The sequence below is a fragment of the Suricata suricatta genome, chromosome 1 (genome assembly GCF_006229205.1).
Source record: "Suricata suricatta isolate VVHF042 chromosome 1, meerkat_22Aug2017_6uvM2_HiC, whole genome shotgun sequence".
NCBI classification, from domain to species: Eukaryota; Metazoa; Chordata; class Mammalia; order Carnivora; family Herpestidae; genus Suricata; species Suricata suricatta.
The window spans coordinates 115,078,328-115,101,211 of record NC_043700.1 but is presented as its reverse complement, the minus strand read 5'-3'; the positions used below and the strand labels follow the sequence as shown (position 1 = coordinate 115,101,211).

The window sequence follows — 22,884 nt, the reverse complement described above, 5'->3', positions numbered from 1 at the left end:
CACATGTTTCTCCTAAGAACCTGAGCATTCTCTTACATAACCACAATAAATTCAGAAATTCAACATTAATATAATCCTCTTATCTTAATGTACAGTCCTTGCTCAACTTTCACCAGCTGTCCCAAGGACGTCCATGATAGCAATTTCCTCCCCTCCCCATCCAGTATCCAATCCAGGATCGTACATTATGTTTAGTTGTCATTCCTTTTTAGTCTTTAAATCTTGTTCCATTGATATTCTTGAATGCAACCAAGTTGTTTTAGAAATAATGACTTATTAAAATCAGATTTTAGTTAAAACTTGTTTTAAAGGTAGTAAATTTAAAAGACATGCACGTAACTGTGTACAACATAGCCGTAGACAAGTTGGCAAACAGAACAGATGCAAAGCCTATGAACATTAACACCAATCTTGCCAGACTGTTAAAAGATGAAACTTAAGCATGCCAAGCAAAAACACTGGTTTGTAGTATGGATAGAATAAAAATAATCTTAACTACCGTGAGTAATAATATTGAACACTTACAGGTGCAAGATACTATGCTAAGTGTTAACCTATATTATGTTATGGTCCACATTTTAATGATGAGCTAACTGGAATTTAGAGAGGTTAAGTAACTTGGCCTAGGAGCCAGAATATTATCTCGCAAGATAGTCTCAGAGCCTGCACTTTTACCATAACTTCACATTATCTTCCACAAATATGAGTATCTTTTCCTCACTTCTTTCTATTTATTCAGCCAATTTCCCTAAGGTAAGAGAATTTAAGTATGCACAACCCAAAAATCACCCATCTATGGCTGAGATTAGAATTTGTATTTGAAAGATGATATACCTAATGTGCTAGTCATTCTTTTAACAAAAAATAAGCAGGTCTTTCATGCATTCATTCTTATGAGTTCATTCATCTTTCATCCAATTATTCATGTATCCATCAAAAGCTTATGATATGCTGAGATATGCCAAGGATTGTGCAAGGCACTAGAGATCAAAAAGGGAAAGGAAATGGAATAAATCAAATTTGGTATACGCTGTCATTACGACTTCCCGCTAATGCAGTTTCCCAGCCTCAGCAATATCGGCATTTTGGGTGGGAGAACTCTGCTGGGGGGCTGTCCTGTGCACTGCAGGATGTTTAGCGGCACCACGGCCTCAGTCTGTTGGATGCCAGCAGCAATCTCTTCCACCGCCCCTCCCCCCACACTGACACACACAGTCTCTGGACATTACCAAACAATACTGTGAAGCAGGGGCCAATCATTTCCAGTTAAAAACCAATAGTCTAATATAACCTTCTCCACACTGAGACCAGACGGCTTTCATAGGCTCAGAGCCTTGGAAACCAAGAGGGTTTCTAACTGCCACTTTTCTTCTAACTGCCACTATGTAGACGAGGAACCAAAATCAGAGATAAGAACTTTCTTGGAAGTATACAAAGGTTATGTTTTATCAACTTTTCCCTAGTGGATGGGAGATGATGATAACTGCCACCATCTTTCTGGGCATTTACTACATGTGAAACACTTCGTTGTCTGATTTAATTTTTATGACAAACCCATAAAGTTGGGTATTATTGAGAAGATTATGGAACACAGTGCCTGGATTGACTGGTTTGAATCACAGACTACCTTTCTGACTCTGGGCAAGTTACTAAATCTCTGTGTCTCAGTTTCCTCATATATAAAATGGGTATAATAATTTCATCATGTTGTTGTGGAAATTAAGTGAGTTACTAATATATATAAAGTGCTTGGGACAGTGACTGAAACATTAACTATTATGTAAATGACACTTAGTTCCTCCTCCCACTAGTCAGCATCAGCCATTACACACCTGAGGGAGGAAACTCATAACAGTTAGAATATTTGGCCCTAATCACTCAGCTATAAATTACAGAGCTAGGATTCAACTTTAGTCTGTTTAAACCCAAAGTCTACTTTATACGGTCTACATTATTACATGTAACAGTCAGAAAAACAATAACCATAACAACACTAGGTTCACATGCACCATCTCTGCAGATTCTTAAGGTCAAGCGTTTTACGGGTGGAACTGCTTCTTAAATTAAGGAAGCGGAGGCTGGAAAAGGCTAAACAAACTGATTAAGCGTTCCTAAGGACTTCATGTACAGAATAAAAGAAAACGAAATGTCAAGAAAACTCATTATACATTAAGTGTTAAATGCTTAAGCTAAATTAATGAAGAGTTTCAAACTTCACTCTGAACCAGGATGCATACTAAAATCGATGACATAACGAATGTGCCAGAATTTTTTTCTTCCATAGTGGTACATAAAATAATGACGCATGTTACAATTAACATCTTAAATACAATGAGATTTGGTATTATTCACTTAATCAAATATTTATTGATAACAACACAAATACCACTTATTAAGTGCTTTCTATATAAACTATGTGCTTATACTCTTATAAGGCCACATGTACATTAAAATGTATTGTCTTATTTAAGTATTGAGCTCCAATTATGTGCCAGGCAATTCTAGAACAATCCTTGAGTAGGGAAATCTATAATAATCAATTCCAAAGACTCTGAATAAGTTTTTAAATGTTAAACATTTCATAAACTTACTTTGTTGTCTTTCTTTCCAGCAATTATTTCGAATATTAGTCACATAATCTTCTTCCACACTCTTTTCTACTTTTTGTAATAACATTCCTTTATATTCATTTTTAAAGTCCTTGTTGACATAATAAACGACACCCAAGTTTTCTGTCTGCATTTTAATAGTTTGCCCTGATCCACTGCAAAAGAAATGCTTGATCATTCTTTTTTTAATTAAAATTGTACATTCTGATCCTGCTACTACAAACCAAGTTAACAAAACAATTAAAAATAATTAAAAAGTTAATGTTAGTAACCATTTATTTACATTATTTCAAATTGCCTAAAACCAGCATTCATGTAATAAAAAAGTAATCCTATTTTAATATATACACTATGTTCTTACAAGTTTTTTCAATTTATTAAAATCTTATTTAGAAGATAGGAAAACTTATTTCTTATTTTTACACCAAACTGTTTTTAATATTGTAAAATCACAGGCAATATGATTTTACCAAGTTTCTTATATGTTCACTGTATTACATTTCTAGAATGGATGTTGCATTAAATTTCCTTTATGTCCTGTTCTCTTATATATAAAGTATATTATGGAAAAATACTTCATATAACAAAGAAGTAATATTTGCTTTTTTTGAATTACACCTGTACAAACAAAAGAGTAAAGTCATTTACTCCTCAATGATACAAATCTATGTAACATCTATTACAATTCTACTTTTGTCTTTCAAACTATCTTTTGTCTTGAACTCTACATATTACCTATTACACTAAATTGTTATCAAGTTTGAATATAGTACTTCTGTCTTTATCTGCAATGGAACAGAAATGTAAACTAACAAGATAATACAAATTTATCACTTGAGCAACTATTTTTTTTAATTAGAAATTTTAAAATCTGGTACACTTGTAGTAAGAGAAAGTTACTTAAAAATTGAAGAGAACACAAGGCCCTTTAAAGGAAGCTAGATAAGAAACAACAATTTTTTTTGGAAAATTTCACGTGGCTACTTACGATCTGGGATATAAGGAATAAGGAGGATTAGAGACCATCAATTGGCTTAATAATGACACGAGGATCAATACAATAATAGGCATCAGCTGGATGAACACAGAAAAACCTCCCTATAAAAAAAATCAACCAAAAAACAACAAATTATAATGTAACTGTAGTTGTCTATAAGCCAACAGGTGTCATATATTTTTAGAGGCAGAAAAGACATTTGAGATCATCTGGCTAGGTGCTTTCAAATCTGTCTGATCATACCAGCTTCCTGGAGTGATTCTTAAAAACACCACTTTCCAGTTAGAGATATGCAGATATGTAGATATCCTGATTTGAAAACACTGACATAAACTGATCTCATGTAATAGATGAAGAAGTTCTCTCTTTTACAAAATAATTTCTCCCTTGAATTTGAGGGTGATACATAAAGCAGATGAGTGGCAGGGCTGGGGCCCAGGCCTTTTAATTTCTAATCTAGTGTTCTTTCCATTCACCGTTCTTCTTCATGTAACTTAAGTGCTATATGCAACTGGGTATAACTGTATTAGAACAAGGAAAGTAACTTCTCACTTAAGTTTTTCAGTATTAATTCTAAATTCTTTAGGATCAACAATGAGAAGTTTTCTCCAAAGCATGCACACTGCATGGGTATATTCATCAGAATCCCAGAACACCAAATTCAAAGGTGCCCTTTTGCCCATCACCCTCTACCTTGACTTCGACCCCTGCTCCCTCAGGATCCCTAAAGGACTTTCTAGTCTCTATTGAATACCTCAGGTAAGGGAAAACTCATTACTTCCTCTTAAAACAACTTGCCCTATTTTCAGACAACCCTAATTGCTTTTCCTTAACTGAAATGTGCCATTTGAGATTTCTAATCATATCATAAACATACATCTCCTCTTTCTTCTTCTCTTTCATGTCCACTATGTCGATGCTGATGTTGATGGCTATAACCAGCTCGTCCATTTGAAAATGAATGTACGCTACCTAAAAAATTAAAAGTAAGGTAAAACTAAGGAGAGCAACTGTGATAAAAACAATTGTTTATTTTTCACATTTTTATTTAACTTTTAAAAATAACTAAAATAATGCATGTTTGAGTAGTGAATGCTTATGGCCCTTTACTTCTGTGAGTAAAGGGTGGATAGAAATAGAAATGATTCTTCCCATACTTTGCTTCCTTTAAAATGGAAGTTCTTCATGGAAACCTGAATAAGAGTCCTCCCTAATATCACAGCCATAGAGGACTTTGTTGTGGTTGGTTGTTTTTACAAATCTTGGGTCTTACTCTGACACTCTGCTTTCTGCATTTATCAATGAAATCACAAATACCCTTAGAAATCAAGACAGTGCTATGACTCATTAAAAAAAAAGAAAACCAAACAGTTGTATAATATACTATGGTAGAGGTAGACCATAATTTATTCAAGCATTCTCCTGCTGACAGATATTCAGGTTGTTTTTTAAATAAGGTGACCAATCAGAAAGAGCTACTGCTGACAAAGCAAAAGAACTATAATTCAACTATCTGAAACTTCACTATTAACCCAAAAGATTCCTGATTGTTCCTAGCATATTTTCCATCAAAATTACTAGTCTGAATCATTTTTCTGTAAGAAGTAATTATATATCTTAATATATCAAAATACATGTTAAATTTTGTCATAAATCTGAATTTACACATTCTCTTTCCTTCAAGGATGCTTTACAATCTGCCCTATCAATGACCACAATCTTTCTCAGTAATATTCAGACAGGGCCATCAGGCCAAATTATACTGCTACATTCATGAAGATTCTCCTAATTTGGAATCGAATGTTTAACTTAATACCTTAAGTAAATGATGTCATCATTACTGGAGCTCTAATTTTAACTACCTTACAGGAGCTATACTCTTAGAGAAAATTAATTTTCACACAACTCATAGTAAACAATGTTCAATACAACTTAAGCTGGCACTATCAAATCTATTCATTTAAGTAGTACCTCTATAATATTTTACCTTGATAGCCTAATACAATTAACAATTTCTACCTTAATTTTTAAAACCTGCTGACTTTAGATATAACCTATGAATCAGACATATTTCAATGGAAAGTACTTCTACATATACACAAATTACCAATTTATAGTGTTATGAATAAAACAGCTACAAAGATCTTCAGAAAACCAATGTCAAATTGTCATCTAGGGTATAAGATACCTTCTGTAAGACACTGCGACTGGATCTCCTACTTATACATCCTTTTTCAACTTTATAAAAATAGAGAGTATCTGTACTCATTTCTTTAAAAAAATAAAACATATTCTAGAAAAAAGTCAGACTTACAGTGACGGTAGTAAGTCTAACATTTTTTTCTACCTTCATGAAAAATCATCAGAGGATCATAATACTATAAGAAATGGAGGGGAGAATGCAGATACATCTCTACATAGCCTAAGTAGAGGTGAGACTCTCTAGCTTCATAAAATATAATATTTATACTAAAATTAAAATACCTGAAGGAAATCCACCACCAAAGAATATATTAAACAAGTCTTCTGGAGTTATATCAGCTTCACAACCTCTATGGAAATTAAATCTACCATTGTTTTGGTGATTACATGCTTGTTCTTCATTGCCTGTGAGGTCATACTGTTTTCGTTTTTCTGGATTGCTTAAAACAGCATAAGCATTTCCAATCTCTGAAAAGGTAATGAGTAAAAGTTGGTAAGGTAAAGTTGTTGTATTATAAAAGACTTCCTCATATAAAAGCTATTGTCATATTAACCAAAAACAAAATAAAACAAAAAAACCCAAAATATAACAAATCCTACTTGAGGCTAATCAAGAAAACAGTAAACAGTTAAAAATTTATTTTCTTATAAGATTTTTATAAAGACATATACATTGCCTGCCATTACACATATTATTACCTCCCAATCAAATTTTTATATAAGATGGGGAAGTCTCCCTACTATGCTGAATACAAAGGAATGTACATCTTGCTTTCTTACTGCTGTGCTCCATCCCCTAATATCCTACTTCTTCCTTTTGAATATCCTAATCTAGTCATTCATTAGAGCTATTCAAACCAATAATAATAGCAATAGCTACCTAATGTCAGGCTCTGAACCCAGTATCTTATTACATTATTCATTAGTGTCCCTAAATTACAGATGAGTCTCCTGAGGCTCAAAAAGGTTAGGGAACTTCTTCAAGGTCAAAATATTTTTTAGCACAATAAGTATACTCTACACAACCTACACTGTTGCACATACCAGCCCACCATGAGCTATTTTTTGTTCTATTCATGAACAATTTATTCCTCTTAAAACTGTAAACGCCATGAGGGTACGGACAATTGTCTATATTTTCACTGCAGTATCCCATGGTCCACTTGTAAAATCTGCTTCTGAATGGATCCAGATATCTCACTTTGCTACTTTTGTGATATTTATTTATAAAGAATTCTATTTCCCTTCTCATACTCCCATTTCAAAAGAGGCAATGGTATGTTGGTTACAAAAATGTCTTTTTGAGGTAATTTATAAAAGCTGTAATGCATTGATCTAAAAGCAGGAATTACCCCATTCTCATTCTGACACTTGTAATAATAATTTCATAAATACAGCTTGCTTCTTAAAGTAGATTGTAAGCCTTTTGCAATATGGGATATTTTAAAAATACTTTTTGAGTCCCATGTGGTAGCTGCCATAGGTACTGTGCAAGCAAATAGATGCTCATTAGATAGTTATTTTTGGATGATTACATATCACACTGAAATTAATTATATACATATACTCTGGAACTTTTCTTCTTATAGAGATTCTAAAACCTGGGATTCAGAGATAGCTCGTAGGTGGTCTGTAAATCCCAGTATATGAAAACTTAGTTGGATGGTCCATTTATCTAAGGAGATAGTCCAAAACTTTCTTTAGATTCTCAAGTAGATCTATGACTCAGAAATATAGCCATTATTTATAATGCTGCTCTAATGGGAAAGCATGATCAGAGATCCAAACAATGTACTTACAAACAACACCAAGGTATTAACCCATACCTAAAAGAGAAGTATATCTATCAATATCTGCCAATGTTGTACTTCCAATAATATCAGTTGTACCTCCACTAATATCAGTCTATATACAAATAGACTATTTCAAGTAATTTCATAGGGCTGTTACTTTTTAAATCACTGATACACTGGCATCTCCATCCTATTTTAAAACAGGTTTTGCTTTTTAAAAAAGTAATTTCCAAACATCAAGATATTTTAGAAGATCTCTGTGAAATACTGTTATAACTCATAATTGTATGTGTAAAATAATTTATTTTATCTACTCTAATTTTATATTTATTTACTTTGTTCTACACCTATAATCAAACATTCCTTTCAATTCCTTCTTACCTAAAAAATTAAGTCCAAAACTTATTTTGGTATTCAAAACCTTTACAAAATACATTTCTACCCCAGTCTCACTTATTTCACCAAAGGTACCTTCCACCATATTCTTTTCTCTTTAATTAAATTTTTATTTATTTTTTCTTTCTTAGAGAGACCAAGTGGGAGAAAGAGGACTCAACTGAGTGAGGGGCAGAGAGAGAGGGAGAAAGAGAAACAGAATCCCATGAGGGGCAAACAGAGAGAGAGAGAGAATGTCATGAGGAGTAGAGAGGGGAGGGGGAGGAGAGAGAGCTAGAAAGAGAATGAGAGAGAGAATCCCATGAGGGGAGGAGAGAAAGAGAGAAGCAGGGTTCACCTAAAGCAGGGCTCATGTTTACCCAAAGTGGGGCTCCTGCTCATCCAAAGTGGGACAAGAACTCACCTGCAGCAGGGCTCGAACCCATGAACTGTGAGATCATGACCTGAGCCGAAGTCAGATGCTTAACTGACTGAGCCACTCAGGGTGCCCCTAATTAAATTTTTAGTTCTGAGGTAACTTTAAATTTACATGAAGTTGTAATAAATAATACAGAGAGATATTCTGTACCTGCTACCTAAGTTCTCCAACAGCAATATCTTGTAAAATTAAAGTACTATCAGAACTAGGATATTGATACTGATATAATCAGGATATAGGACATCTCCACCACCACCCTCTTGTTGCCCTTGTATAACCACACCCATTTCCTTCCCGTCCATCTCCTCTTTAATCCCTAACAACCACTAATCTAGTCTCTAGTTCTATATTTTTGGCATTTCAGGAATATTATATAAATAAAAGAATACAGCATATAAATGGAATGAAACCATTTGGGATTGGCTGTTTTCAATCAGCATAATTCTTTGGTGATCAATCCAGGTTGTTAGGTAAGCCAAAACCATAGTCTCCCCTTCACTTCCAATCCATGGTTTCAGTTACCCTTTATCAACTATTGTCTGGAAGCAGATGATCCTCCTTCTGACTTGTCATCAGAAGGTCAACAATATCCTAACGCTGCATCACTATGCCTATATCACTCATGTCACTTCATCTTATCATATAGGCATTTTATCATCTCACATCATCACAACAAGGGTGAATGAAGTACAATAAGATACTTTCAGAGAGACAGACCCCACATTTACATAACTTTTATTATAGTATATTGTTAAAATTGTTATATTTTATTGTTATTGTTGCTAATATCTTACTGTGTCTAGTTTATAAACTGCACTTTATCATAGGTATGTATGTATGTATAGAAAAAAACACAGTATATCTAGGGTTCAATACTGTCTGTGGTTTCAAAACTCCACTGGGGGTCTTGGAACATATCCCTGCAGTTAAGAAGGGACTACTATAGTTCATTCCTTTTAATTGATGAGTATTCCACAGTATGGATGTACCACTGTTTGTTTTGCCATTCACCCACTGAATGACATCTGGATTGTTTCTAGTTTTTGATATTATGAATAAAACTGCAATTACATTAATGTACAGGTTTATGTGTAAACATAAACTTTCATTTCTCTAGGATAAATGTCCAGGAAAGCAACTGATGGGTTGTATGGTAGCTGAATATTTAGTTTTTTGAGAAACTGCCGAACTGTTTGTACAGAATGACTGTGTCATTTTACATCCCATCAACAATGTATAAGTGATCCAGTTTCTCCACATCCACATCTAACATCAAAGATGCTGTCACTATATTTAAAAAATTTTCAATGTTTTATTTATTTTTGAGAGTTAGAGCCAGAGCAAATGGAGGAGGGCAGAGAGAGAAGAAGACACAGAATCCAAGGTAGGCTCCAGGCTCGAAGCTGTCAGCACAGAACCCAGTGCAGGGCTTGAACTCACAAATTGTGAGATCATGACCTGAGCCAAAGTCAGTTGCTTTACCAACTGAGGTGCCCCGTCACTATTTTTTATTTTAGCCATCAGTGATATCTCATTTGGTTTTACTTTACATTATCTCTAAAGGCTAATAAATGATGTTAAGAATCTTTTCATTGCTTACTTTCCATTTGTATGACATCTTTAGTGAAATGTCTTTTATTCATTTTCTAATTGAATTGTCTGTTTTTAAAATTTTGAGTTTGAGGAGTTCTTTATATTCTAGATAGTATTCCTTTTCAGATATGTGTTTGGCAAATATTTTCTCCCATCCTGTTGCCTTTTCATCTTGCATGAGGTCTCTACAGAGGAAACTTTAAAAAAAAAATTGATGAAATCTAACTTATCAACTTTTCCTTTTATGAACTGTGCTTTTGGTGCTAAGTATAAGAAATTATTGTCTAGCCCAAAATCCTAAAGATTTGCTCCCATTATTTTTGTCAAGAGTTAAAAAGTATTTTTTTTTATAGTTTATGATTCATTTAAGTTCATTCTTGTAAAAAGTGTAAGACTTAGGTCAAGGTTAACTCTTTTCACCTAAGACTACCTAATTGTTCAAAGACCATGTGCTGAGAAGTCTATCTTTCCTCTGTTAAATTGCTTTTGCACATTTGTCAAAAGCCAATTAGGTATATTTGTAAGGCTTTCTATCCTGTTCCATAAATCTATTTGTCTACCCTCTGCCAATACCACACTCTTTTGATTACTGTAGCTATAAAGTTAGCCCTGAAATCAGATAAATTGATGACTCCTAATCCATTCTTTTAATGGATTATTCTTACTTATTCAGGTTCTATCTTTCTATAAAGTAAGCAAACGTACTTTAATCTATAAAAAAAGTCTTCCTAGGATTTTGACAGGAATTATGTTAAATATGCATGCCAATTTAACAACACTCGACATCTTTACTATGCTGGGTCTTCCAATCCATGAACATGATATATTGTTCATTTTTTTTAGACCTTCCCTGATTTCTCTCACTAGTATTATATAGCATTCAGCATAAAAATGCTGTAAAAGGTTTGTTAAATTTACACCTAAGTATTTTTTGTGTGTATGTATTTGATTACATTGAAAATACATTTTTAATTTGTGTCTATATATTCACTGCTAGTATACTGAAATGTACTAAATATTTCTAAACAGAATAATTGCTTTCTGTATCCTAAAATCTTGCAAAATATATTTATTGATTCTAAAATTTGGGGGGAGGAGGTGCATTCCTTGAGATTTTTACATATAATTATATTATTTGTAAATGGGGACAGCTTTATCTCTTCTTTTCCAATCTATATCTCTTCTATTTTCTCACCTTAATGCACTGACTAGAATTTCCAACACTATGCTAAGTGTGGTGAAAGGAAACATTCTTGCTTTGTTCTCCATCTTCGGGGGAAGCATTCAGTCTTTTACCATTAAGTATAGTGTTTTCTGTAATTGTTCTTTTATCAATTTGAGGCAATGCCTTTCTATTCCTGTTAATTCTGTCAGATCTTTTTTTCTGTTAATTTTTGTCACAAATGAGTGGTGAAATTTTTCAAATGCTTTTACTGCACTGCTTGATACAATCATGAGATGTTTCTTCTTTAACCTATCAATATAGTGGATCACACTGACTGATTTTCAAATATTAGCCTGGCATTCTTGTAATAAACTCTACTTAGTCATGGTATACAACTTTATATACATAAATATATATATTGCTTAATTCTAATTATCTTGTTAAGGATATCTGGGTTTATTCCATGAAGGAACTGGTCAATAAAATGGATTGGGGAATGATTCCTTCTATTTTCAGGAAGAAACTGTAGAATTAGTTCAAATTTTTTTTTAAAAGGTCAGTAGGATTCTCCAGTAAAGTCATCTGAGCCTGGAGATTTCTATTGGGGAGTTTCTGATTGCTAATTTAATTTACTTAACACTTATAAGGCTGAGAACTTGAGACAAACAGAAAACAGTTATAGGGCTGTTCACATTATTTACTTCAGACTGAGTGTATTTTGATCACTTCTGTGTTTCGAAGAATTGGTCCATTTCATCTAAGTGGTAAATTTATGTGAATGGCATGGACCTGTTTATACAGCTTTTTTGGTTGCTCTAGGTATTATATTATACAAACACAACTTATCACAATCTATGGATATCATTTTACTGATTCAAGTATACTGTGAAACCCTTACTTTTTCTTACTTTCTTTTATCCCAACCCATTTAGAACATAATTATATTACATATTTTCTTGGCATGCATTTAGAACCATATCAGACAATGTAGAAATTTCTGCCTCAAATGTCAAACAATTTAGAATTTCAACAGGAGAAGCAAAGTATACTGCATTTACCCATATTTTTGCTTACCATGTTCTCTCTTCCTTCCTTCTTCGTATTCCAAGATGTCTTCTTTCACTGTTTTATTTTGGTTAAAGAACTTCCTTTTGCTATTCTTCTAGGGTATGTGTGCCAATGACAAATTCTCTTATTTTTCCTTCATCTGAAAATGTTTTGATTTTCCCTTCATTCCTGAGGATATTTTTGCTGGGTATACAATTCTAGGTGAACGTTCTTTCCTTTCAGTACTTGCAAAATTTGCCATTTCCTCCTGGCCTGGATGGTCTCTGATGTGAAATTGCTTTTCCCCAATAGATAAGATGTCATTTCTCTTTTGCTGCCTTAAAATTTTTCTTCTTTATCTTTATCTTTAGAAGTTTGACTATGATGTGTCTTGGTGTGAATTTCTTTGGGTTTATCTACGTGGGGTTCATTCAACTTCTTGAATTATATACGCTTATTATCTTTTGCCAAGTATGAGAAGTTTCAAAATTTTTATTTTTAGTAACTTTTTCTGCTACACTCTCTTCCTTCACTCCTTCTAGGACCTCAATGATATAAATGTGTTTTTCTTTAATGTTTACTTGTTTTGAGAGAGAGAGAGAGAGAGAGAGAGAGAGAGAGAGAGAGAGCATGAGAGGTAGGGCCACGGAAAGAGGGAGAGAGAAAATCCTAAGTAGGCTCTGCGATGTAAGCACAGAGCCTGACATGAAGCTTGATCTCACAAACCATGAGATCACGATCTGAGCCAAAATCAGGTCAGAGGCTTAAACAACTGAGCCACCCAGGCGCCCCAGTGATATAAATGTTATTTGTTGTTATAGTCCCATTTGTCCCTGGAGCTGTTTAGATTAGATAATGTCTATTTTTCCATTTTCCAGTTCACTGATTCCTTCCTCTGTCATTTTACTGTTTATTCCATTCACTGCTAGATTTTATTTTGTTTTTTGTATTTTTAAGTTGTAATATTTCCATTGATTCTTAATACCTTTTGTTTATTTGCTCAAATTTTCTATTTCTTTGCTGAGACTCTTATTTTTTGAAATATATTTAAAGCATATTTGTGATTGCTCATTGAGGCATTTTTATGATGGATGCTTTAAAATCTTTGTCAGGCACTACTAATTTCTCTGTCACCTCCATGTGGGTATCTATGACTTTTTAATATATAGTTTGAGGTTCTTAGTATGACAAGTGATTTTGTACTGAAATGTGGTCATCTTAGGTATTATCTTATGAGACTCTGGACCTATCTAAACCTCTGTTTTTAACTGTCCTACTCTGACATTATCCTGGTACAGGAAGGGGGAATACCACCTTCTTACTTCCATATGGGAATAAAAGTTTAGGTTTCCCCCTTGGCCTCTGATGACATCTGAAAGAAGGAGCTCCTTGTAACTTCTGTGCAGGGATGAGACTCCTAGTCCCCCATTACACCTCCACTGATATCTCTGGTTGGAAAGAGTAGAGGTGCCACATTACTGGTTCCTAGACAGCTTCACTGACACCAAAAGGATATGGCTTTGTTTTCCTCTAAATGGTAGTAAAGGTCCTGATTCTCCACTAGGCCACTTATGACACTACCCCAGTGGGGAGGCAAAGGGACACCTTGTTATTGTCAAGCAGAAGAACCAGCTTCCCTGCTTGACTATTCTGTTACTCTAGTAAAGGAGGTAGGGGTGTCAAGGCATCTCATTACAGCCTGGAGAAGGTGACACGCTAAGGCTCTTTACTCAGTCTTTGCTGATGTGGGTGTGACCACAGTTTATTCTTTGGTATTTGGCTGTAATAGAATGTTTATTGCTTAAAAATGGTTCTGCCTTAGCAGGCTGTCCCCTTCCTGGTTGTTTGGCTAGAAAAAGCAGTATTTTCCTGGGGGCTGTTTATCTATGCTCACTGGTATTTCTGGGTTGTCTGATTTTCCAGCACCTCGTCTGAGATATAAAAGGCAAAATGAATATCCAAGCAATTTAGGAGACCGTGGGTGACTTAGTCAGTTAAGTGTCCCACTTAAGCTCAGGTCAAGATCTCGCTGTTTGTGGGTTTGAGCCTTGCATCAGGCTCTGTGCTGACAGCTCCAAGCCTAGAGCCTGCTTCAGATTTTGTCTCCCTCTCTCTAACCCTCCCCCACTTGTGATCCCTCACTCACTCTCTCAAAATAAAGATTTAAAAAAAAACAAGCAATTATTGCCATGTAGTTCTTTGGGTCCCAAGTTCACTAGCTCATGTACCTTCTTCTTTCATGTACCACCTTTTGAAGTTTTTTAATGATTGTTTTATAACTAACATTCCATTGTACTATATGTAAGGAATAGGGAAAAGTATGTCTATTCCATCTTACTCAAAGTGGAAGTCCTCTCTGATTTTTAAATCATTTGCCTCATTCTCATACACAAGTTTCTGCCATTTTCTACCTTCTCTAAGCATAGCAATCACACTTCTGTCCAGAAAACCCTTAATTCTCACTTATCATATCCAGGCTTCTCCAACTAACTCTGATTATGAAGCTACTTTATTTTTCTATCTTTTCTCCAAACATTTTTATTCAATGTTTTGATATTTAATTATATTCAGTCTTCTGGAAGATCCTGGGTAAATCAGTTAATCTTTTTAAGCTTCAATTTTCTTATTTGTGAAAAAAGGATGACACTGGTCCCTTGACTATTTCTTAAGATTTTTAATAGGCATTAAATAATAAAAAATAGGAATGAAAAACTGTCAAATGCTTGTCATATGTTTGGTATTACTATTATTCCAAATGTTCTGTTTAAAACTTTTCTCTCTTTTATGAACTACAAATTCTTTGAGTAAGAAGATATCCCATATTCTCCTCCTATATTTTACTACAAACACTAGTCCAGATGTTAAGGATATTGAACTACCAGACGTAAAATGGGTAACAGCATCTGATCCATTACTGTTTATGAAGTAAACCCATGAACAGCTCATTCACTTCCCTTATTATTACATTTATGTGTAGGTCAACAAGCATAGGTACTATTCAAATGGTCTCTGAAATACTTGGGAGTCTTTGAAGATAAAGTAGATAAGGGCACCAAGGTGGCTCAGTCGGTTGAACATTCGGCTTTGGCTCTGGTCATGATCTCATGGTTCAGGAGTTTGAGCCCCACATTGGGCTCTGTGCTGACAGCTCAGAGCCTGGGGCCTGCTTCAGATTCTGTGTCTCCTTCTCTCTCTGCTCCTGCCCTGCTTGCATGGTCTCTCTCTCTCTCTCAAAAATAAATAAAAATTAAAAAAAAAAAGAAAAGAAAAGCTCTCTAATTTTTTTTTAAGTAGGTAGGGTGTATTTTGAAGACATCCACATCAGACAGAAGGAAAGGGATCCATTTCATTCAAATTTTTTTTAAAAGCATGTTCATATACACTGTGCAATTTACTCTCTAGATGTAAACAAAATATTTCCTGCTTTGAGAAACTTGAGTTACAATCCTAACTGTAAAGAACTGAAGAGTTCATTTAGTCTATCCTCTGCTACCTTTAAAGCTTTACAAAACACACAAATGAAGGGGAGCCTGGCTGGTTCAGTCAGTATAGTGTATGACTGTTGTGAGTTCAAGCCCCACATTGAGCATTGAGCTTACTAAAAAATAAATAAATGACCCACACAAATGAAAATATCTCTTCTATCTAATTTAATTCCCTAATCTGATTATCTTCTTTTTTTATTCTTGAAGGAAATAAAAAGCAAGTAGTTTTCATATTCTGTAAAAAGTGTTTTGGTGGTTAGAGCAATCAATCTATACTTACCTTTCATACAAAAGGAAAAACGACAGTATTTGCTTAAAATAAACAGCTTGGTATCTCAAAAACAGAAGTTAGGATCAACTGGTTAAGAATTCAATGAGGGGCACCTATGCGGCTCAGTCTGTTAGCTGGACAACTCTTGGTTTTGGCTCAAACCATGACCTCATGGTTCATGAGCTCGAGCCCTTCCTAACAGTGCAGAGACTGCTTGGGATTCTGTCTCTACCCCTCCCCTGCTCGAGCTCTACTCTCCCTCAAAATAAATAAACAAAATAAAATAAAGTAAGATGATTCAGAGGATAATGAAAAGATCCTCAATACATGATTCCTATATGATGACACTAGCCGTAATATCTTCTAATTAACCACCTCTGCACACCCAGCATCTGTGGATTACAATCTAGTTTTCTATCCACTCAATGAAAAATGGGCTCATCAACCAATTCCCTATTCTGATCCCCTCTGGGATTAATAAGTTGGCATTCTGATTTACAGACAACCCCCTGTGTATTGAATACTGTGAGCCTCCTCTCTAGAGATGAGCTACCTCCCAGCATGTTGATAAATATAAAGTCTCTAGTTTGCAAAGTAGAGCATTAGACTCTGAAATGTACCACGTCAAAGTACAATCACCTTGGTCAAGCTCCTTCTTAATGTCTAGTTCAAGTGACATTTGTGCTGCTCACCTCTTCAAAATGTAACATAAATGTAAAAATATTGGTAGATCCATTCACTATTATTCCCAGACTAATAATGCTAACATGACTTCAATATGAAGTGAGAGGAACAAACAGTTTAACATTTTTAAGTTAATGGAGAATTAATACTGATATCACTTAGCAGATCACAAACACACAAATAACAAATAACTCTCTGCCAAGATGTTTTCGCTATTTAAAAGCACCAATAATTTGGCATGTCTGGCTGGCTCAATTGGTAGAGTATGCAACTCTTGATCCCAGGGTCATGAGTTTGAGCCCCATATTCGGTTTAGAGATTACTTAAATAAAATTTAAAACAACAACAACAATTTTAAATTAAATGATTTTAATTCATAATGTGGAAAAAATTATTTTTTTCCATATTATGTGCTAAAGTTAGTGCTTTTGAGCAAAGAAACATTTTCTGTATTTTCAAGATGCCACTTTTAACTGAAGAAAACAGAAAAGGTGCTCACTGTCACAGGGACATTTTACTTCCACCAGCACCACTTTGATGGCTGCTTTTATTGAAATATATTTATAATTCTCAAAATAAATTGTACTTGGCAACTTCCTTCAAGAAATAAAACTGTTTTGGAAATAATTTTAACAGTATATTGAGAAAGACCAATGGAATCATCTATCTTTTAGGAGCATTTTAAAAATTAGTATCTCCATCCTATTATTCCAGGACCCCAGTATTTCACTGCAAACATTATATGTGGTTCTAAAAGTGCCAAATTCACAAGAAGGAACAATCACAATTTTTTTTATGTTTATTTTTGAGAGAGAGAGGCAGAGCACAAGCAGGGGAGGGGCAGAGAGAGAGGGAGACACAATCTGGAGCAGGTTCCAGATTCTGAGCTGTCAGCACAGAGCCCAACATGGGGCTCAAACCCACAAACCATAAGATCATGACCTGAGCTTAAGTTGGGCGCTTAATCAACTGAGCCACCCAGGCGCCCAGGAACAATCACAAATTTAAGCATTTTCCTATGAATTAGAACTTAACTATTATGAGTAAATTGTATATAACAAAATATGAAATTATAAAATTAGCTGACATTCATTTATGAAACTGGCAACAACAACAAAAAGCCCTGAAATAATATTAAGAAAATGAAAAAAAAAAAAAGAATAGTAGGCATAAGGAAAAAGACTTCTTTTTTTTTTTAAAGTAAGGTAGGGGCACCTGGGTGGCTCAGTTGGTTAAGCATCCAGCTTTGGCTCAGGTCATGATCTCATGGTTCATGGGTTCGAGCCCCACATCAGGCTCTGTGCTGACAGCTAGCTCAGAGTCTGGAGCCTGTTCAGATTCTATATCTTCCTCTCTCTCTGACCCTCCCCTGCTCATGCTGTCTCTCTCTGTCTCTCAAAGACAAAATAAAACAAAACAAACAAAAAAACATTAAAAAAATAATAAAGTAAGCTCTATGGCCAGTGGGGGGGCGGGGGCTCAAACTCATGACCCCAAGATCAAGAGTTATAGGCTTCACCAACTGAGCCAGCCAGGTGCCTCAAGAAATTAATTCCTTTTTTTTTTTTTTTTTTTTTTTTTTTTTTTTTTTTTTTTTTTTTTACATTTATTCATTTTTGAGAGACAGAGCATGAGCCAGGAAGGGCAAAGAGAGAGGGAGACACAGAATCCGAAGCAGGCTCCAGGCTCTGAGCTGTCAGCACAGAGCCCTATGCAGAGCCCAAACCCACAAACCATGAGATCATGACCTGAGCTGAAGTCAGATGCTTAACTGACTGAGCCACCCAGGAGCCCTCAGGAAACTAATTCTTAAAAAAGGAAAAAAAAATCACATTAGTTAGAACCACATATAAAAAAATGCAAAAATTGGCCAGTTAACAGAAATGTAACAACACGGGGCAGACAGAAATTCCAAGCAATTTCTCAATTCTAGACAGTCTCTCTTACCCTAAAAACTTGCAAAAGCTACATTTTGTTTTAGTTCCCTTGGAAGCAAATGGTAATACACTAGAAGCTTATGTATACCACACACAAGTATAGTAAACTAGAAAGCATGCATGATTATCTAGAAAAGTTACTTAGGACTTTGCCAAAACTGGCATTTGCTTTTGTGAAGCCACACTGCATCTGTTTGGCTCTTGGTATAACAAATTAGTTAGTTTTAGAGGATTCTGAAGACACTTGCTTAAGCTGGCTTCTCAATGAACCAGTCTAAAGGCAGAATTTAATATTCTAAAACATTGTAAAGTGGATTCTAAGAAAAGCTTACTTTTAAAAGCATCTGTTGCTCCAGGTGCATGGTTTTTGTCTGGATGAAACTTCAAAGCAAGCTTTCTATAAGCTTTTTTCAAATCTTCATCACCAGCATCTTTGGTAACTCCAAGTACTTCATAGTAATTTTTACATCTGTTTATGCTGTGAACAAGAGAGTGTGTCACAATGTAAATTTCCAGGAAGAACTTCATGAAATATCTCTAGTTTTTGTATTTATTAGAATGCTAGGAAGAACTGTCTGTGGATTATTTCCTCCGTATCAAATGATAGCTTATCCCATTAAAGGTTATTGCTTCATTCTTTTTTTTTTTTTTTGACCACAGACCATTCCTTTAACCTTTTTCCAGTCTATGGAGAGTCGGCCATGAGAATGTCCTTGGTACACCTTATCACAACTACAGAGAAGTAAAGCAAAGCCCATAACAATCATGGATGAAGGACAGAGCACACGCTGAAGCTAAGATGATAGAGCGAGAATAATTTTATAGTACTTTTAAGTGCACCAAGAAATTCCAAAGCTCTTCACAAGTACGTCATAGTTAAGGGTTAATTTAATATGTATTGCATTCCAAGAGTTCTGTTGTCACATAATGTAGACCTAACCAATTATCACAGCAATAATTTAGTGCATGTTAAACAATTACAAGTACCCTATGGTGTAAATGTCAATGCAAAGTAACTCAGTCCGGCTATTCTAAAGAAAACTCATCTGTGCCACTCTAAGAAAGGTAAAATCTCATAATAATACACATCATAGGGCTCAAAAATGTTTGTTACACCCAATATCATTCTGATGAGCAAACTTTTAAAGATTATTTACACAGCTAACTAAAGGTGTTAACAGATTTTAAGCCTGGATACTTAAAGAATATGAAGGAAAAAAATACTCAGAATGGAGCACAGAACATTTAGACTTTTAAATGCTAATATTCTCCCCCAAACCTAATAATTTTCCTTCACTAGAATACAGTAACATTTTAAACATTTTCCATGGAGTCCTTCATGACTTTAGAAATGCTCCATATGTATCGCTTGAAGTAACAAGTAGAAAGATCTCAGGCATAATTGTTCACTGGCAGGTAAAGAACTGCAGAATGACTCAAAGTTCTCAGAGACAAGACTGATCTTATTTTACTACTGAACCTATAAGCCATCATAGTGCTCGATATAGGATAGGCTCTCAGTAAATATTTCTGGAATAATTGAGCCCTAGCTCTCCTTTTATAATGACAGCATTCAGGGGCACCTGGGTGGCTTAGTCGGTTAAGCATCTGACTCTTGATAGGTCATGATCTCATAGCTCATGAGATGGAGCCCCACTTCGGACTCTGTGCTGACAGCATGGACCTTGCTTAAGATCCTGTCTCTCCCGCTCGCTCTCTCTCTGCCCCTCCCCCACACATGCTCCTTCTCTCTGTCTAAAAACAAATACACTTAAAAAAATAATGACAGCATTCAACATTTATTAAATGAACAAAGTAAAGAAAAAAGACAAAAGACACTGTATGAGATTACAGAAATCTATTTATAATCACACATCAATAAAAATGTTTTGCAGTCTTCTTTATAGTAATTAAAATTGGATGTTTCTACTTTGATAATTAATAAATATTAACACTTTATTCCATAAACACGAGATTTCCTTTGTTTAACCAACAATACTTATTGAGCCCCAATTACGTGGCAGACAGTGTTCTGGGCACCAGAGATATATTAGTGAACATAACAGAGAATGGTTCCTGTCTTTGTAGAGACCCATTCTCCCAGATATGTTTAGAAACTATGTGACAGAAAAAAAGTGAAAGGGGGCATTTATAGAACACCTACTGTGTGTCAGGCACAGGTCCACAATCACATATCCGTGTTCCAATATCCATAAAGCTCTGAAAAATGAAAGTTATTCTATAACTACTTTGACGCTGAAACCTGACTTGAACTCTTTTAGAGGCAAAATTTGACCTGATTGGATGTGAAGCTGCTACAGGGTTTTCATTTATCCCATTTAAGTGTGACTATTTGTATCTGTTGCTGCAGAAATGTAACTATTAGCTTCTGGGCTGCTCACTAGATGTTAAGTGCTATTATGTAATGTATAGTATATGCTCCTCATTACCTTTCTAAAATACGAACAATTCTGAATTCCGAACTACATTTGGTCCACAAAGATTTCACACAGAGAATTGTATAGTCTTACAATGTTGGCTATTTTACACAAATTGTTTCATTTCCTCCTCATTAGATGTTATTCCTATTTAACCAATGAGAAAATCAAGGCTCTGAATGGTTAAGTAAGTTGCCAAAAGTCATATAACAAAGTAATGGAGTGGGACTGAGGTTTATTTTTTCAACAAAAATTTACCGATCACCTACTTTCTGCTAGACACAGTTTCAGATGCTATAGTGGTGAATAAAATAGTCAAAAATAATCCCCGTTCACATTAAATTTACAATTGGGAGAGGGATGAACAATAAACAAATATACAAGTAAAATATAAAGTACATCATATGGTGATAAATAGAGAAAAATAAAGTGACAAAAGAACTAAAGAATAGACAAGAAGGCCAGCTATTTTAAATAGGATGATGAGGAAAGGCCTCACAAGTAAGGATGCAAAACTCAGTCTGTCTGACTTGGAAATGCTTTTCTCTCAGAACCGGGGTAAAGAAAAGGAGCCCTTCAGACACTGGAGAAACCAACCTCTTCCTTTCTATCTGCTTTTCCAATCAGTGTTTAAACAGACTTTTCTCTCCTAGATATTTTCAAATGTTGGTATTGTTGCCCAGAATGTGCTTTCTCTGCTTCCTGCTTATTAGTTAGTTTCTACAACTTCTTCAGACCTCAGCTTAGCTTTTCATTTTCTCAAGAATTCAAATTCCTGAAGACTAGGTTTGGTGCTCCTGCTATATATCTTACCCCAAACCCTCTGGACTTGAGCCCTGTCCTGGCAATTACCACAGGGATACAAAACTACCTTGTCTGACCACTCTTCTAGACTATAGGTCTCCTGAAAGTAAATATTATGTCTTGTTCAACCATCTTGTTGAGTGGATGGATAATAGATGGAGAGATGAATGGCCCAATTTGAAGGCAGAAATGGTTAGGATCTAATAGTCAAAGGTGGTAAGTGCTGTAATGTAGTTGGCATCAAAAGTTAATTTGGAATAGAGGAGAACAGACTGTGGGAAAAGCAACAGAGCTATGAATAAGATAGACCCTATGTGAATGCAGAAAACAAAAAGAAGTGATAAAATGCTAAACAATCCTAAAGACATTATTACTTGGTTTGCATGCACAAGATGATTAATTATATACCAGATTAACCCTCCAAAATTGTTTTGTTGAGATTTCCTGAGCATAAAAGGCAGCCCAAGAGAGAGCTGCTGGATAGGGTAGGGAAATTAGGTTGGAATTCACAGTCCTCTAGAGATGGGTCATAAAGCTAAGAATTGTCACAGACAAAAAAAGAGGTAGAAAAACATTTATTTCAAAACCACCCTGAGATACCACCTCATGCCAGTCAGAGTGGCTAAAATGAACAAATCAAGAGACTATAGATGCTGGCGAGAGTGTGGAGAGACAGGCACCCTCCTACACTGTTGGTGGGAATGTAAACTGGTGCAGCCGCTCTGGAAAACAGTGTGGAGGTATCCATAGAACTCCCTTATGACACAGCAATAGCCCTGCTAGGGATTTACCCAAGAGATAGAGAAATGCTGATGCATAGGGGCACATGTACCCCAATGTTCATAGCAGCACTATCAACAATAGCCAGAACATGGAAAAAGCCTAAATGTCCATCACCTGATGAATGGATCAAGAAGATGTGGTATATACATACAATGGCGTATTACATGGCAATGAGAATGAATGAAATATGGCCATTTGTAGCAAAGAGGATGGACCTCAAGGGTGTCATGCTAAGCGAAATAAGTCAGGCAGAGAAGAAATA

General features: G+C 35.2%; 1 protein-coding gene across 5 annotated transcripts in view; it reads right to left on the bottom strand.

Annotated features, from left to right (window-relative positions):
* The window catches only part of DNAJB14 (DnaJ heat shock protein family (Hsp40) member B14), a 48,351-nt gene that overhangs the window by 6,628 nt on the left and 18,839 nt on the right, over positions 1 to 22,884 (bottom strand). For 4 of the 5 annotated variants that reach the window (XM_029942703.1, XM_029942728.1, XM_029942710.1 and 1 more), the window contains 5 exons: positions 18,930 to 19,075; positions 6,091 to 6,276; positions 4,484 to 4,578; positions 3,598 to 3,707; positions 2,592 to 2,764 (listed from right to left, as the gene is read on the bottom strand). In XM_029942703.1, coding sequence (XP_029798563.1) covers positions 2,592 to 2,764; positions 3,598 to 3,707; positions 4,484 to 4,578; positions 6,091 to 6,276; positions 18,930 to 19,075 — 710 coding nt within the window. Of the gene's footprint in view, positions 1 to 2,591; positions 2,765 to 3,597; positions 3,708 to 4,483; positions 4,579 to 6,090; positions 6,277 to 18,929; positions 19,076 to 20,761; positions 20,818 to 22,884 lie in introns of those variants that run through there. The other variant, XM_029942721.1, reaches the window with a different exon arrangement.